The 17,116-nt window shown below is 49.6% G+C and overlaps 2 protein-coding genes across 3 annotated transcripts; both read left to right on the top strand.

The window, feature by feature from the left end:
- Nucleotides 1-603: 603 nt before the first annotated feature.
- Nucleotides 604-6,873, top strand: ARL9 (ADP ribosylation factor like GTPase 9). The gene is made up of 4 exons (XM_038135816.1): nt 604-1,103; nt 1,513-1,681; nt 4,430-4,605; nt 5,689-6,873. Exons 1-4 carry the CDS (start codon nt 954-956, stop codon nt 5,866-5,868), a joined length of 675 nt encoding a protein of 224 aa, XP_037991744.1. The 5' UTR covers nt 604-953; the 3' UTR covers nt 5,869-6,873.
- On the top strand, nt 6,797-16,556 carry THEGL (theg spermatid protein like). 2 transcript variants are annotated; one of them, XM_038135818.1, is made up of 9 exons: nt 6,797-6,925; nt 7,753-7,795; nt 9,861-9,914; nt 10,917-11,039; nt 12,609-12,722; nt 13,016-13,136; nt 14,172-14,303; nt 14,821-14,996; nt 15,583-16,556. In XM_038135818.1, the coding sequence occupies exons 2-9, from the start codon at nt 7,773-7,775 to the stop codon at nt 15,695-15,697; spliced, it is 858 nt and encodes a 285-aa protein (XP_037991746.1). In that variant the 5' UTR covers nt 6,797-6,925; nt 7,753-7,772; the 3' UTR covers nt 15,698-16,556. The 2 variants fall into 2 exon arrangements, with proteins under 2 accessions (XP_037991746.1, XP_037991745.1); XM_038135817.1 differs by lacking the exon at nt 6,797-6,925 and adding an exon at nt 7,055-7,120.
- Nucleotides 16,557-17,116: the final 560 nt, after the last annotated feature.

Genomic DNA, 17,116 nt, shown 5'->3' with positions numbered 1-17,116 from the left:
GCAAAATAAGCCCGAAAAAGGCCATACGTTAACAGAGGATTAACCCTTAAAAGCAACAGCCTGTTGCATATTCATACACCTCATACATGCTGCATAAATTCCATTCAAACAAAGGATTCTGTCTGGTCAGCATCAGCTTCTTAATCCTAACGGCGTCTTTAAGGCTGAGCGAGGTGGGAAGAAGTTAGTTCCTTCTGATAATGGAGCAATAAATCCTCTTTCTCTGAAAGATTTAGGTGTCCTGTGGCCGCTATCTGGTGCGAGTACCTCATTCCTTTCTTTAAAAAAATATCCCACATACATAGTTTCTATTTTAACATTATGTTATAACCTAAAACTATATTTAACACACTACTTGAGAAAATTAATACAGCATAACTTTCCAACATATATAATATTCATCCTAATATTTGCGAAAAGCCAATAGTAAAATATGCATTTTTCACGCTTCCCTGGGCGATGTGCCTCCACTTAGACAGCAACTGATGACTAAAGGAGAGAGACCACTGTCCTGCAGCAATCCCATGTTTGGAGGAGAACGCAGCTCTGTTCTTTAGGCGTCTTCTCTGGTGAAACCTAGCTCTGGCCTGATGGAAAGGCTGACTCGTGACACTGCTGGAGCCCTGTCCCGGGTACCTGGACAGTGTCCTGACTGCTGCGCCGGAGCTGGGCGCGCAGGCAGAACAAGCTGGGAACAAATCCCGCGGGGGTGGGAGCGGGGGGTGCAGCAGCAGGTGTGCGGAAACCGCGGCCTTCCTGTACCGGCGAGAACCGGCCAGCGGCAGGGCTCGTTCTCCGTTTCACCGCCACTCGCGAGTTCCCAGCCTGGCACGGGGAGCCCGGCTGGCGGCGGGAGCCGCGTTCGGGGCTGCGGGGGGCGCTCTCCGTGCGCGGTGCGGGGTGCGCGGTGTCCGCTGCCCGCGGCCGGAGCGGTGCCCGCGGCCGGAGCGGCGATGGACTCCCGCCTGCGGGCCGCCGCGCTCTGTGGGGCGGCGCTGGCCCTGACGGGCGGCACGATCGTGGTCCTCCGGGCCTGGGCCCGCCGGCGGAGCGCCGTCTCGCTGCCCGCACCCTCTGCAGCCGCCGCTGCCGCCGCCGATCAGGTACCGGGGCCGCGGCGGGGCGGCGGGCGAGGCCGCGGGGTCGGGGAACGCCCGCCGGGCCGCCCGGGGCCTCTCGGCGTGACAGCGCCGCCCCGCCCGTCTCGGACCACCGCGACCTCGGCCCCGGCGGCGCCCCGAGGCGCGACGGGGGCCGGGCCGGGCCGGGCCGCTCTCCCCGCTTTCCTGCCCCGCGGTGCCCGGGGCCGGCTGGTGTCCCGGGGATCCCCCATCGCTGCGGCCGTGCGCTTGTGGCGCAGGAGCCCCCCGGGCATCTTCGGCTTCTTCACCGCGAAGGGGCGTTTGCTGTGCCCTCCAGGCCCCTTGTTCAGTCCCCTTCTTTCCCCCAGCCCTGCTAAGCTTTGCTCTCGCCCCGGCTGCCCGGGTAAGTGTGCTGCCCCTCGCTTTGCAGGGTAAAGGACACGGTAAGCAGATCCTGGTGCTGGGCCTGGATGGGGCTGGGAAGACTAGCATTCTCCACTCCCTGGCAACTAACCACGTCAAGCGCAGCGTGGCTCCCACCGAGGGCTTCAATGCCATCTGCATCAACACCGAAGAGTCCCAGATGGAGTTTCTGGAGAGTGAGTGAATCTGTTTTAGTATTGAACATAAAATAAGTTCCTGCCTTGTGCCGTAGGGATCAGGCACATATTTTAATAGCTCAACGTCCCCACATGCCTGCTTCGATAATGTGAAGCTGTGATTATTTTCTTCCTGAGGATTCTGCTTTCCTACTCAGTCTCTTTGAAGGAGAAGACACAATGGTGTTAGAGATCAGTTTTCATTCAGCCCTGACATCCTGGGAATTCTACTGCCAGAGAGAGATGGGTAATAAGCCCGATTGGGTGAAACCAGCAGAGGTTTCCCCGGTAAGCCCTGTGTTGTGGTCCATAGCTCTTGTACTGCTTCTCCTTGGTGCTCATGCCTGGCAAAGGGCAAGAGTTACAGAGGAATAAATAGTAAGTGAAAGAAGAGAAGGGGAAGAGAAAAACTTTGTATCCTTTCTGTTCAAAAGCCTCATAAGTGGTATTTTCTGGACTTTAAACAGTCTTTTGACTATCTGTAGCATTTTGTTAAAATTTCTGTACTGTTGTTTGCTCTGATTTTTGAGTATTGTCTGTGCCTGCAGAGGGCACCTCCTGTGATGCCTTTGGTGCATCACAGCTGTTTGAGGTGCAGCTAGCTGATGGGAAAGGTGGAGGCCCTGGGGTCAGGTCACTCCCTGGTACAGAGAGGCTGACATCAGCCTCATCAATGCCTGCCTTCTGTGGCAAATGAGCAAGCTCATTGATTCTTGCTGTTTCTGCACTGTGTTGTACCAGTGCTCAACTGGCTCAGTTGGCAGCTAGCCCATAGATGCCTCTGTACCTTTAGCAGGTCTAAAGGAGTTGTACTGTTCCCTGGTAAGTTTTTGGGGTTTGGGGATGAGGCTGCTTAGACAAAGTTTCATTCCCAGTCTTACTGCCATAGGAGTCTCTGCAGGGGTTTGGGGAAATCATCTTTAGAGAGATGCTTGTAGTCTGTGCCCCTCGCCTGGTATGTAAGAGGGTGTCTCCTATTGGGATGTCCTTTGCCTGTCTGAGCCTAAAGAAACCCACAGTGTCTCTTCTCCTCTCTGGGGATGGTCTGGGCCCAGCACTGCACACACTACAGCAGAACCTGTTGTTTCTGAGTCGTCCTTCCCTCTCTGGTCCAGGTTGGTAGTGCCTGAGATGTGATGGCTGCGATCTGACCCATGGGAAATGCAATGTCTCAGGCCAGTTTCAGCCAGGTAAATCCGTGCATGGCTCTCTAATCTGGTTACTTATCCAGTCTGTACCATTGCCTAGTCCAGGGGTTAGCAGCCTGTGCTCTGATCGCACGGCACGAGGTGATCAGCAAACATAAGGGGTTTTATTTTGCTGGCTTAGATAGGTGGAAAACTGTTCTTCTTTGTACCAGCATACAGATAACTGGATGGTATCTTGTCCTCTGCAGGTGGTAGGAGCTCCTGCCTTCTGCTGAGTTCCTACAAGTTTGGGGGAAAAAAATGTTCTATGTGAGGTTGCTGACTCCTGGGTTATGCTGTGCATGAATACACTTAATAAAGGGAGCAGTGCTGAACCCCTGCAGTATCACAGTACAGAATCGGGCTTCTGTCCCAAACATTACATGTCAGTCACAGCCCTTTGGCTCCCTTCCACAGTGGCAGACTTGCAGTTCGACTTCCAGGTACATTGTGCCACTTGAAGAGGCAGGAATGCTCTAGTGGGAAATGTTACTTCCCTTTCCATATTCTTCAAACTACTGAACCCTCTTGACTTGAACGAAAGCAAAATCATTTTGACACAGAACAGTCAAAGAGGGCAATAAAAGATGGCTGTATAGTCAGACAATTTTGAAAAGAGCTCCTGTGATAGGGAACTCCAGATATATTGCTTTGTAAACTTGCTGCTTTTGAGAGACTTGCATATGCCTATTGAGCACTTCAGTACACTTTGAGTTAGTGGTCCTGCAATGTGCCTGAAGATGACCTAGAGACCTGAAAACAAATCTGAAATACTTAATATACTGATGACTTATTCCTTCTGCTATTAAACTCCGCAAACTACTGAATTCTTTGTCCTCAGATGGAAGCAACAATCTCAAACAACTTGCTGCCTATAGTTTTACCAGAGAATTATTTTAAGACCTAGTTTTGAAGGTGAACAGCTTTCCTCTGTATCCAGCAGAGAAGAGCTCATGGAGAAATGCATGCTGTGCCAAGATTACTTCAAAGGGTTGCCTAAAGAGTCTGCTGGGACTTGATTTTTGTCTCTTCCTTAAGCACCTTTGGTTATTGACAAAACTGTGAGAGTTTTGAGCTAGTTCTTAGTGTCATACAAATACAATGAGAGCCCTCCACACCTCAGAGCTAAATTTCTCCTTTGGAAATTGTACACCTGCTTTGTTCTAAAATGAGATAGGCATTTGGACATAGCCTATATGGGGACATTTGGTGTTTATGGACACTGAACCGTTTTCTACTCTCCTTACTTGCTTGAGAGCAAGAACCAACAAGGCAGAAAGCAACTGCAAAGAAACTGAACCCAGAATCCTCTCAAAATAAAAGCTTAAAATGGAAACATTTTTTTCCTCCCAGAGCACACACATATGCCTTCATGGGACCTGACTGGGGAAAATAAAGAAAATAAAGCTGTTTTCAGTCTCATATACAGTAGCTCAAATACTTTGAGGTTTTGGTAATCCAAATACCTAGGGTTTTCAGCCCAGGGCTTGCGGTCTGCACCTCTGAGAGCAGTGCTGCTTGAATTACTTGGTGAATCCTGTGCTGCTGTCCTCTCTTCCAGTCGGGGGCAGTGAATCTCTGCGCTCATACTGGAAGATGTACTTGCCCAAAGTGCTGTTGCTGGTCTATGTCGTGGACTCGGCTGATCATGCCCGACTGCCTATGGCAAAACAGCTGCTCCATCAGCTAATCCAGAACAACTCCACCCTGCCTGTGGTAGTTCTGGCCAACAAGCAGGTAAGAGTTCCCTGCTGCTGCCACAGCTTGGGCTGGCAGCAACTTTGGAAACAGCAACAAAACCTTTCAAAAGAGGCTTCGTGCCTTTAAGGAGGGCACATGGCTGGGAGTCTTTCTGACACACCTGTTGACCACAAAACAAAATAATCTGAGGTTGTTTTGGATCTGCATCTTGCAAATCCTGTGCTTGGTAAAGATGCAATCAGAGCTGTGGGTGGAAACTGCTGCACAGTTGCAAGGTTTGGGAGCTTCAGGGAAGACCACAGTTAGATCTGGAGTTAGGTTTCTGTTCTGAGTATCTGCCTAGAAGTACCATTTCACCTAGGAGCAGCTAAAGAGTGAAGCACTGTTGTTTGCCTTCAGACTCTCTGGTTGGTTGCTCCTAAGGCTGCTTCTGAAATCTGAGAGAAAGAGCAGCTTTCCTCACAAGGCAGTGCTTCCTCCTAAGATCTTTGTGGAAGTCTCAGTGATTGGTGCTGTACCTGGAAAAGAATTGGACCTCTGGTACAATCAGATGACAGAAGAGCCCAAGGGTTTTAATTACAGATTCTCTTTTATCAAGGTTGCATGCTCAGTTTGCTCTACATTGTTATCTCCTAAATTTCTAGTAACTGAGGCCCATTACTAGTAGTCATTTCTGTTACTCTTGAACACAAGTGCAGGCTGGGGCTTCATCAGACTCAAATGCATCAGAAACACGGGTGGCTGAGAAGGCAGGCAGGACATGACTGTTGTATATTTGCCCTGTTCTTGTAACTCTTTGCTGGGCACTTGGGGTCTTGGGCCATCAGTGCTTTTGTGTGCTTTGTGCAGGTGGGCTTACATAGACATCCAAAACAGTGGAATTAGTGTAGAAATAGAAACAACTGTAGCCATATTTCTTCAGGAAGAAATTAGGTTAGAAATTAACTCTTTTCCCCAAGGCATTTTAGGACATGGGGAATGGTCTCATAAAAGGTACATAAGAATGGTGCCCCAGAGCCTTTGAGACTCTTTCCCTCCTGGACAAAAGCAGTGGCTCAAAGTAGGAATGGTGCCACCACTTCTTGCAACTAACAGGGTTGTTTTATTTTTGTGTAACAGGACCTCGAAGGTGCATATTGCATCACTGATATTCACGATGCTCTGGCTCTGTCTGATATTGGGGACGAGAGGAAGATGTTCTTGATTGGTACCCATGTGGCAGAAGATGGCTCTGAGATCTCCTCCAGCATGCAGGATGCCAAGGAGCTGATAGGGCAGCTGGTTTTGGAAACACAGTGACAGCTCTTTTCTTACAACATGGTGTTTGTAGCTGAGGGAGTGCAGGTGTTAGCATATGGTCAGTTTGCTGTGTGGCAGCTGAAATTAGCAGATATGCTTTCCTGGTGGGTGTGGAATTCCTCTGAAAGTGATACCTAGTTGGTAAGAAAATCTTAATTTGTAGTGGTTTGAAAATACATTTGAGAAGTAGTCTATTTTTAGCATATTTGTAGGAGAAAAATAGTCTGTCTCTCAGGCAGCAGATTTAAGGGAAAATATAGCTTAGATGGGCTAGATAACTTCACATCAGGTGGGAATCAAGCACTGACTTCCCTAGAAGAAAGTTGCATCCAGTGAATTTAACATGGCTTGATGTCTCAGGTTAAAGTGAAATATGTTTACTTCACAGATTTTACAGAACTCTTTTAACAGTGGTGTTCTGTTAAAAATGAGACCTCACTTCTTGACAGTGTCGGAAATTTAAGTGCTGCAACTAGTGTTTTTGACAGTGACAGTTTTCTTGTTGAGTGGGACTCAGTTGTTATGGGAGTAGCAAGTAGGTAATCTCTGGAAATTGGGTTGGTTACTGCTTCTTTACTGGGTAAGAACAAGAAAATGAAAGCAGTAATATATTAAAGTGTTTCTTTGCCTACAGGCAAAAAACCAAAATGGTGTAATTAGAGGTAGTGACTGGATGCTTTTAAGTTAAATTGGCAGCAAAGGTGGGAGACTTGTCCATCGGGTTGGACAGCTTATTTAAACTTAGTCCGAGATGTCCTCGAGCAAGTAGTCTTATTTGTGAAAACCCTGTTGTTTCTTGACGGTGGTTTCTGTTAGCACAGCAGGTGAGGAAGGTGACAAGCTGCTGAGGAGTGTCACTTTCCCAGTGTCCTCCCAATTATACTCAAAGGACATGACCCAGGAGCAGTCCCGTAAAGGACCTGGTTCGCACCCGCGTCTATTGTACGAGGCTTTTATGGTTTTGTCCTTTGTAACAGATGCATAAAGCAGAAAATTCCACCCTAACCACGGGTCCGGGCTGCTCTCTTCTCTTCCAGCTGGGGAACAAGATGTTCGGGTGCGGGAGGCTCCCGAGGGGTCTCTGGGACGGCCAGCATGACAGGGCTCCTGTCACCGGTGGGCAGAGCCCGGGGCGGTGCGCGGGGCCCGGCCTGTGTGCCCGGCCGGCCGGGCGGGGCGGGGGAGCCGTTGGGCGGGGCGGGGCCGGCCATGGCGGCGGCCGGGGGCCTGCGCGGGGCGTGCGGCCTGCACGGTGCGTGGGGCCCCGGCGGCACCGGGACCCGCGGGCGGGGCCGGCCCGTCCGCCGAGCCCCGGCCCCGCCGGCCGCGGTGGGCTCGGGCAGGGAGGGCTCCCGGGCGCGGCGGGCAGGCTGGCGCCGGCAGGCCTCGACCGCAGCGGGGGGACTGCGGGATGCCGGCCCCGTTTCATGGCCATCGCTGCCGTCAGGGCGTGTGGCTGCACGTGTCGCCACGTCGCTGGTTTTCCTGTCATCCCGTGTCCCCCACTCCCCGGTTGTTTTATCCTGGCACCTGGTCCCAGTTTAATACAGCTGCTATTTCCCCGAGGCTCTGAAAACCTCCCCCGTAAGCTGCTGAAGGCAGTCACAAGGGGTGGCTATAGGGTCAGGTGGGAGCCTGCAGGCTGGTGACCGCTGGTGCTTGGGGTGCTCTATCCTGCAGCCTTGGGGCTGCCAGCATCCCCCCGTGAGGAGCAACCACTGGAGAGGAAGGTACCAGGCAAAAGCAGTACAAACATCTGCTGAGCAACTGTCCTGAGGAGATGCACTAACTTCATCTGCCATATGATTATTGCATGCTAAAGAGCAGGCAGCCCAGACTCTAGGTGTTATCAAGCTTTTAATTCACCTGTTCTTGTCTTTGCAGTGTCAGCTTTCACACCTTGCATGTGTGTATACCCACGCAGCAGGTAAGAAGCCCTCCCCTCCTGGCTGGGTGTTCAGGCCAATGCCCCATGTCTCTTGAGAGGGCTCAGTCGGGGAGTTACAGCAAGCAGTGAGTCAGTGTATCGGATGACACCGTGATAAACACTTGAGAGGAAATTATGTCCGGTTTTGCCCTTACCTCACCTTATGAGAAACATCCGACCATCCTGCCCCTTCAAAATGGAAGCTGTGACTCTTTGCTTTACAAGGAATTGATCTCAAAAGGGGCTGATCTCCCTTAAGCAGTGAGTGTGTGAATGCTCACACAGTGGAAGGGAGGTGTTTCTGTGTGTGGCTGAAGCAAGGCCTTGCTGGGAAGCATGAGCAGGCCCAAACAACAAAGGCTCCACCAGGGCTGTCTTGTCAGTGAGGTGGTTTAACCCCTTCAAGCTGCAGAGCTGCTGAAGGTACATCCTGATTGAGGACGCCTGTCTGTCTAGTGCTTTTGCCACGATAAATAACCTTTTTTTTTTGTAATTGGAAAAAGAACAGAAAAAGATTGCCAAGTGAGTTGAGAGACGTGATCTGAATGTATGTGTGCCTCATTCCTTGGCTGGATCATGATGCAAGCTTTGCACAGCAGTGTGGGGCACTAGGGCCATGTACACTATGTTGTGCTAGATTTGGCTGTGGCTGTGTGCTGGATCTGTGCCAGCAGCTGAGGAGCAGCAATGAGCCTGCTTGCAGAGATAGTGCCAGCTCTGCAACACAGCTAGGCTGGGGGGCAGCCTCTGTGTGCTAATCCTTCACCCCCTTGCACCTTTGCAAGGAAAAACCTCTGGGGACCTGCTTGGCACTAAAGAGCTTAAACTGGGTTTTGGCTCCTGAAATGACGTCTGCCTTCCTGACCGTGTCCTGTCTTGAACTGGTGGCAGGGGGCCAAAGTCCTACAGGCAGCTGCCTCTGTGGGATCTCAGCAGGAGCTGTGTTTGCAGCTCTGTGGCCCAAGTTAGGCGTGACAGGAATCTCGTGCAGTGACGATGCTGTAACAGCAGCCTGCCATTTCAGGGATCTCTCTGGTGCTGAGCTCCCTGACAAACATTTGCCAGGGCTTGGCATCTTACTAGCAGTATTAGCCCCATCAGAGAAACCACAGGTGTGTCCCCACAGCACAGATTGTTTTCTGTTGGCAAGTATCTCTCTCTGCTGGTGTCCTTGCTCTTCTCTAGGGTCATGCTGCTGCATTGCCAGGTGGTATGAAGCAGGGAAGCAATGCCTCAGGCTTCCACCTTCTGTGTTTTTTCCATGGTGGAGCGCTTCCACAGCTGCCTGCACAGTGTGGTTGTTCACCAGCTGGCTGTGGGTAGGCAGCTGTAGCCCCAGTGAGTGGGTATGGGCTTGGTCTGTGACATCAAGGAGTTGTGTAACACACTTGTGGCACTGGATTATCTTGTTCTCCTCTCTGTACCAAGACTCATAAAGTTCAGGCACTTCCCAGTCACTGGGACTTCAGGCCTCAGAAATTATACCTGATCTTCATGAAAGGTTTTGGTCTGTTGGAAATTCAGTAAAAACATTTTCAGAGCTGTTCCTAGGGCAGAGACCATGTATGTTCCTGTGTCTATACAGCATCCAGGACCTCTGTGCTAAATGGACTGAAATAAAATGTGCTCCTAAAACCATGTGGAAACACAGTGCTGTCCCCATGGTGCCTTTTAGTAAACCATAACGTGATAACTGGTGTTTGTTCATCTGGGCTCCCATAGGCTCGGAGATCATCCTTCTTGTAGCTGTTTTATGGTATGTTATTGACCAGAAAAGTTCCTTCCCACTCTCCTAGCCATCAGTAGAGACAGAATTGCAAATTTGTGTCTCTGCACGCCAAGAGAAAACACAAAAATTAATGGGCTGGTGAGTTTGCCAGATTAAATGGGTGGAAAGTACTTGAAGAGAGAGGTCCTTAAACACGCTCTCTCAAGGGACTGGAGGCAAAAGCACAGGGCTTTGAGAGTGTTTGTATGGCTTTGAGTACAGCAGTAGCTTCTTTATGCTTTGTTGGTTCAACTGTATGGTTAATGGCCTGTTTGTCCTTTTCTGCAATTTTGGCAGGATAGAGGTACTTGCAGACCCCAAACCACTATTTTGCCAAGCCAGCAGTCCCACGTAAGTAGGTGTTCAAACAGCACTTGCTCAAGGGCTGGGGACTGGCAGGGCTCAACCAAAGCAAACCTATGGCCGTTGTCTTGCTACTCCTTCCCCCTCTGTCCCTAGAAAAGCAGACTGAGATGTTCCGTACCTGAAGGGCTCCCTTCAGTTTGTTCTTTCAAGTTCTCAGTCAGAAATCTGGGCTTGACCCGAGAGTTGCCTTTGTTGCCCCATCTGATCTGAGCTGCCCAGCTGAGATGTTGTGGGGTAGGATGGTGTGTGGTGCAAGTTGACTGGACCATGAGAGCCAGGCTGCTCTGTCCTGGGGGTTACAGCCCAGCTTTAGGAATGGAGTCGCTGTCTGTGTGATGTGATGTGATCAAACTACAGCTTGACAAGCCAGGGCAACAGTGTCTTCAAAACATCTCTTCTCCATTTTCTGTATGGGTCTCGAAAAAGGCTCCACAAACCCATTGCCCTGCTATTCCCTGTCCCAACTATCCGGTACCCTCTCCCACCATGGCCTCTCAGTGAGGGATGAGCAACTCCAAATTTGCCCTGGGCACAGAAGAGTAACCACTAACTTGCTGTAAAACCTCACCCACTTTCCATGGCACACCCTGACTGTAAAGTTGTTACTATTTTCACTGTCATACCTGTGGTATAGTTAGGTGGTAATGGTGAGGCAAAAGAAATGAAGTGATGAAACTCCTCCAGGGGTTTCAGAGATGTAATGAAATTACCCTCTCTGCACATCCACTGGTAACTAAAACCTATCACTTTAAGACTTTTTTCCTTTTAGTTGACAACAACCAGCAGGAGAGTGTTGGGAAATTCAGAGCCACAGAAGGAGAATGCTCAGGGGATGCTAGTGGCACTTTGCAGGTGTGGGGAGCCATAGGGTGGGTGTGGGGATGTGTGTGTGTGTGTTCCATCCTGGGCAGGGAAGGATAGCCCCAGCAAAAACATTTCACACTTGTGCCTGTTACTAAAATTTGACTACCTTGCTGTTCATACTAGGCTTGTATGGGGAAACCAAGAGACGATATGGACCCTCTCACCTGGTGCTATGACAGCTCGACCATCTGCAAGGACTTTGTATCTGTGCAAGCCCAAGAAAGATTTTACCAAGTATGGGCGCAGGTCAGTGACGTGGTTGCACATCCTAGGGAAAGAGGCAGCTCAGAGCATATTCTCTAGGGGGCTGTACTGGCTCCCAGGGAAAGGGGAGATGCCATCTCCTCTCTTGAAAAGGCTGCCCCGAAGATAGCGCCAGAATAGAGCTGGCACTGAAACTCACCAGCTGTTTTGTGCTTGGAACAGGGGCTGTCTGGAGCAGAGAAGAAAGTGCTATGGATGCATAGTCACCCTGAGTACCTGACTTCCAAAATGGGGAGGAACTGTGGAGTGCTAAATTTTGGTGTCCTTTTACCTCCTCATACCCACTTCCCGGCTGTGAAAAGGATTTCTGCAACATATAGTTGCTGGTCTGATTAGAGCTCTGGGTTCCCATCAGCTGCCCTAGAAGCTTGTCTTGATCTCAGTCTCCAAGCACAAGGGAGCATGTTCCTCTGCTGTAACAAAAATACCCATCCAACAGCTCTGCTTTGGTTTGAAGTAGACATCATGTGCATGCATGCATTTCTTGATGGAATGTGAGTAGAGAGGAACTGTCCCTAGCGTGTTCCGTGTCCCATTGGGGCTGATGCAGCCCAGCCAGGCACCTGGACACAGTTAATGAACCCCTGCATCCTCTGGGAGTCTGACCTAAATCTTTAAGGTAAGGTTAGGAACAGAGAAATCTTTCAGTGTTCTGGTGATGGAAGGAAACCAGGTCTCTTGCCTTGAGTTAAACCTCTTCTGTCACTTCATGGTGTAAAACCTAGATCATGTTTTGGAATTGGAATGAAAATTGATGTAAAAAGTATAAATGACAGTGGTGCTGCATTACTTGAAGCAAGTCATTTGTAGCTCTGTTGGAAGAGATGAAGCTCTTTTGGAGTCAAAGTGGTGGTTTCTAGTCTGTGAGAAGTCCTAGCAATGAGAATGGAGATGAAACTGTGTTGCACTCCTAGCTTTCCTCTGCCTGGAGGAATGTCAAGACATGCATGTCTGTAGTTTTCTCCCCTCTGCCACTATCACCAATTATGAGCTCTCATCCTCCTGAGAGCTACTGTCTCTTGCTAAAGGTGTCCATACAACAGCACTTCCTGCCTGTCTTCTTACCTCTTCTTCCTTCTTCCCTGGCGATGACAGGCATATTCCAACAGTTATGCTTGTTTGAAAGCTGGATGAACAAGGCACTAGAGGAGACACCAAGATGAAAGGAGCTACAAGGGCACAAGGTGCTGTCAAGCCATTGTAACAAAGAGGTTTCTAAATTGGCAAAGCTGACCAACATAAATGCTGCCAGATGTTGTGGGGCAGCTTCTTTATATGGTTCAGGAAAAGCCTAGATTTTGAAAGCAGTGCACTGAGAGTGCTTAAAAGAGGACTCTTCAGATGCCAACAGCATTTAAAGTGAGGAAATCTCAGGTGTAAATGCCTGTTTGTTCATGGCTTTTCCATGAGCACCAGTGCCAAATTTTGTACATGCAGCGGGCATGGATGTTTAACCAGACTTAGGTTACCATCTGCAAGGATCATGTTCTCTGTCAGTTGCCTTTTGCTAACTCTTCTGTGCTGCTCTTCAAAATCTTTCTTTCTGTACAGTTGCAGACCAGTAATTGGTGGGAATCCCCTGCTAGCGAAGTATGGCTACCCTTCTGAACGGCTGCTGAGGTTATCTGAACCTAAAAAATACCTCCCTGCTTACCTGGAACAAAGGTGAGAGGCTAGAAAGCCTAGAGGGTGCTATAGGTAGAGCCTTGGGTCCTGTAGCATCAGTGGTATCTAATAAATGCAGGAACAGAGGATGGGTAAACAGAGGGCAAAAATGCAGAGCAGGGTCTCTGCTGGGATTAGAACTTCTGGATTCTCTCATGGGATGAGTTCTACACTGGAAATGGCCACAAGACAAAGCTGCCTTCTACTGCAGCAAATGTGAGGCTTAGACAACCCAGCTGCTGCCAGATTGGAGAACATCTGTGACTGGCAGTGCCATGACTCTCTGCTTCCAGATCCCGTGAGACCCCGGAGTGGCCTGTGTCCCTGGCTGCACAGAACTATAATGCCTCCAAGCGGATACTGCAGCTTGCCCAGCCGAAGAGGCTGCACCCAGACTTCATGCCACCCAGAGAGGTGAGGAGGAGGTAGAGTGAGATTTGGAGGGTACAGGGATGCAGCAAACTGTCCTGTATCCCACCCCTGGATGTGCCCAGTGTGTGGAGGGGAGAAGCTGCCTGGTTCTGCTGCAGTTTATGGCACTGCAGGAAACTGCCTTTTCAGAGAAGAATGTTGTCTTTGCAAATATCCTGCTGGGAGACAAAAACCAGCCAGGTTGGAGCAGCCTAGTATAGCAGGAGAGCCAGGGGAGACATCTGGGCTGCATCCTCTGATAAAGCAGCCTGGGAAAGTGGAGAAACCTGATGGAAATGGCATGTTTAGCTCTTAGGGAGTAGTCATGTTTGTAGTTGGGCAGCTGTGCTCCTATCTGAGTACACAGGGGGCATGAGATTGCAACTACTACGTGTATTTTAACTACATTTTGCCAGAAGCCTAATTTATATTTCTGAGCTTGTTCCTTTTAGGTGGGTCATTGCTTCGGCAGGGGTGAAAGGGCTTGGAGCAATCTCAGATTACACTCATTTCCATGGCAAAGGCTAGGTTTTCTGGATGCAGCCTCTGGGGCTGGGAAATGGGAGGCTGGGCTGGAGCAGGACTGGGCAACAGTAACCCTGTGAAAAATTTTGGAAGAAGTCCCCTGCTGGAGAAGTAATCACATTTCCTGTAGGAATGTAGTTAACCCTAGAAGCAAATTTATCCTGAAATCTGAATGTCTCTCCTTAGCAGGGAAGTTACTTGATTTGGCCAGGAAGATGAATATAAAAAATATGGAAGGAATTTCTCTGTACTTTTACCTGGCTACATAGGCTCTCATTACAGGCATTCCCCTCCTGGCTCTGAGTGGGCAACAGCTGGGGAATCCATATAGCACCAAAATGACTTAATAGTTCAGGTGGGGAATAAAAAATGGATTCTGGAAAATTGAGAGTGACCATGTATGCAGAAGAAGGGTGCTGGGACGCTCATCCTTGTGGAGAGGGAGCACGTCCCTGTGGGCTGCCGTACAAGCTCTGTGTCTGCACGTCCCTCCCCCATTCTGGATCCATGCAGGTGCCAACAGAGGTTTCCAGCTTAGCAGTCTCGGCCAATGCATCGGCGCGGGTCCAGAAACTCGCAGAGCCCTTGATCAGGGAGATGACCTGCTGCTCTACGCACACCAAGCCTGGTATTGTCATGTCTACGGTAAGGCAGCATCACCCGGGACCCTACATGGACTTCAGGCAGAGGAGAGGGCACAGGTGCTCAGTCGCTTGTGGCTCTCTTCATGTCAGCCCTGGATGTGCTGCTCTCCATGAGCCTGGCATAGCTGCTTCCTGAGCTGGAAAGCAGGACTTGTGCTCCATTCAGAGCATGAACTGACTCCCAGCACATATCCCCAGAGAACGGCAGAGCTGTGCCTAACCTGCACTTGTAGGCATGGGGAGAGATGGACAAGTGCCTAACTGAGATCTCCAGTGCTGGGGGTGGGTTGGACAAAGGGCTGTGAGTAATAGGAGGCTGAAGGGCAGGTTGTGGGACTGACGAGGCAGTGATTTCTTCTTCTACAGTTTGCCTGGTGCCAAACACAGCTGAAGATATTATTGTGTCCCATCTGTTTGTGGTCAAGCCTGTGAACCTGGTAACACTGAATTGGTTGCAGGCTGAGCACCCTTGAATGCCAGGAGCATCTCTAAAGACCTTCCTCCCCATTCTTCCACAGGTTTCCAGGTCATCTCGGAAGGTAATTGCAAGCCCTCGGACCATTGAGCTGTCGAAGCCCAAACAACTCCACCCTAAGTTCACGCCCCCACGGGATCCTGAGTGGCCTGTGACAAAGGCTGCCAAGCGCGCAGTGGCTACAGACAGAACTTTGAAGCTGGCTGAGCCTTGCTCAAGGTAGGTACTGCTTCCCTGTCACGGGGAAACGATCAGCTGCCAGCCCATTTTGTGTGGCTCTTGGCACCTTGTTCATTCGTGTTTGGCCAGAGAGATTAGGCCAAGATTAGGAAGTGCTCTTCCACTTCCAAAATGGCTGGGTTATATATGTTTGGATGAGTTAATGCTACATGGATGGCGGTTTAAAAAGCCCTTTTGAGGTAGGAGAGTCAAAAGAGAAGAAACAGGAACTCTTTAATTCCAGCAGAATTACTGGTTGAGACTTGTTATTAATTCCAACTATAAAAAGCAACCAACTGGCAAAGGGCAGAGTGTAATACACTCATGTTGCCCAGCATGTTGCAGCTGACCTCAGCCCAGTCTGCAGAAGTGCTGGGGGAGGATGTTTCACAGAGGATGAGGGAATGCCTGGCTGTAGTGGCTGTGAGAGATACTCCTCCCCTGATGACAGCATTGGAGGTGTGATGCCTTTTGTCCTCCCTTGACAGGGAAGGGCAGGCTTAGGTGGAGGTGTGGGAGCTCACAGGCAGCTGACAGCTGGCCTTGCTCCAGTCAGGACTGACTATCCCTACCTTCTCTCCTCCAGACCTCGTATGGGCTTGACTGCACTTGACCCAGATGCGTTCAGAGTGAAAGAGAGAGCTCTGAAGGCAGTTTGTACTCCAAGGATTGAAAAACTAGCTCAACCAATTCAGCGCTAAGCTCCTTCAGAAATGCTCCTGCCATCTGCCCACATCACCCCTTGGAACATCACTCTCTCTGGGCTGTGCTGTGGCTGGAAAATCTCTTTGAACACAGCACAGAGGCAATACTCAGCAGGAACACTTTCTGGGAGTTAAAATAAAATCATCATTCCTTAAGAATAGTCATCAGGGAAAATTACAGAATTCAACTTAATGTGGGAAGACTCTCTCCCTAGGATGAGTTATGTCTGGAGTTTCTCTCTTGATTGTTTTGCTGTAATAGTTTAAGAAGTACTGAAATAACTGCTGGGGGAAGGCAGCACAGGAACTGTCCTTTCATGCAGGGAAGTGTGGCAAACTAAACTCAAAAGCACGCAGTAAGTTGATGTAACACAACTCCTGAATTTGGGTTTAAAATTTTTTTGCTAAAGTTTTAGCAAAACTTTAGCAAAACTTTAGAGTGTCAGTAAGAAGGTCTTCTTACTGACACGCAAAAGTTTTATGCTTGTGACAGAAGTAGAAATACAAAAGGCTACAATGTATGTTGAGTTGGCTTGAATTTGGGGCCTGTTTTCTCAAATGCCTGGAGAACAGGCAGATCCAGTTACGTAGGTGGGTTAAAGCTGTGTGGTTCAGATACTCAGTTGTGTGACCCTGGGCAAAATAGGAGTTGTGCATTGGGATTTTTGGAGCCTAACTCAAAAAAGCAGAGTTCCCCTTAGTGTAAGAGAGAAGGCAAGTTGCAAAGACTAAGCAGAAAACAAGTATTGATGCCAGAGTCTGCAGACCACATTCTGAGCTCCAGTCAGGTCTGTGGGTGAATCAGTTTGGCAGCTAGATTGCAGGGGAACAACACAGCCTGTGCAGGGCATGACATAAGGGGAGAATGCTTTTATCTGCTTTCTACAGGGTCAGTGTGTTTTGCACTGGCTGCCCAACCACTAGCGACAGGCTGGAGATACTGAGGCAAGAGAGATGCTCACCAGTAAGGGACAAAAGCCACAAATGAAAGCATATGGCAGTTTCAGAGCCAATATATTTTAATCTTCCCTTTGTTAAGCTGATTCTCCTTCCAAAGGAGTAGAGCCAGGTGACTGCAAACCAGAAGGCGATTAATCAGAGGATCCATTAATTGATTCAGTAATCCACTAAGCAGAGGACTTTTGAAGCCTTTTGAACAAGGTAAGGTCACTGGGAAATGGTAGTGGTTATTTTTAGACTAGGCATTGTCCTGTGCCAGGATGGACGAGAGTTTGGACTTCATGCAAGAGTCCCAGTGCAACTGCATTCCTCAGGCTTGAGAATGGCCAGGAGGAGAGTGGGGTCTCCCTCTAAAACCCCCATACTGTGGGGGAACCCCAGCACCACCAGCCTCTGCCACTTTGGGAATTAGGAGGTGTGTGGGGTTGTGTGGGCTGCCATGCATGGACCCACAGG

This window comes from Motacilla alba, chromosome 4, assembly GCF_015832195.1.
Source record: "Motacilla alba alba isolate MOTALB_02 chromosome 4, Motacilla_alba_V1.0_pri, whole genome shotgun sequence".
Taxonomy (NCBI): Eukaryota; Metazoa; Chordata; class Aves; order Passeriformes; family Motacillidae; genus Motacilla; species Motacilla alba.
Note: the sequence above shows the minus strand (reverse complement) of the source record. Positions and strands in the feature narration are given on the sequence as shown.

Excerpts from the sequence above, each read along its gene's own strand:
- ARL9 (XM_038135816.1), top strand. The coding sequence starts at position 954 with ATGGACTCCCGCCTGCGGGCCGCCGCGCTCTGTGGGGCGGCGCTGGCC. Across the intron at positions 1,104-1,512 it reads CCGCTGCCGCCGCCGATCAG|GGTAAAGGACACGGTAAGCA; the intron begins GTACCGGGGCCG and ends CTCGCTTTGCAG. Across the intron at positions 4,606-5,688 it reads TAGTTCTGGCCAACAAGCAG|GACCTCGAAGGTGCATATTG; the intron begins GTAAGAGTTCCC and ends TTTGTGTAACAG.
- THEGL (XM_038135817.1), top strand. The coding sequence starts at position 7,078 with ATGGCGGCGGCCGGGGGCCTGCGCGGGGCGTGCGGCCTGCACG. Across the intron at positions 12,723-13,015 it reads CCTGCTTACCTGGAACAAAG|ATCCCGTGAGACCCCGGAGT; the intron begins GTGAGAGGCTAG and ends CTCTGCTTCCAG. Across the intron at positions 14,304-14,820 it reads CTGGTATTGTCATGTCTACG|GTTTCCAGGTCATCTCGGAA; the intron begins GTAAGGCAGCAT and ends ATTCTTCCACAG.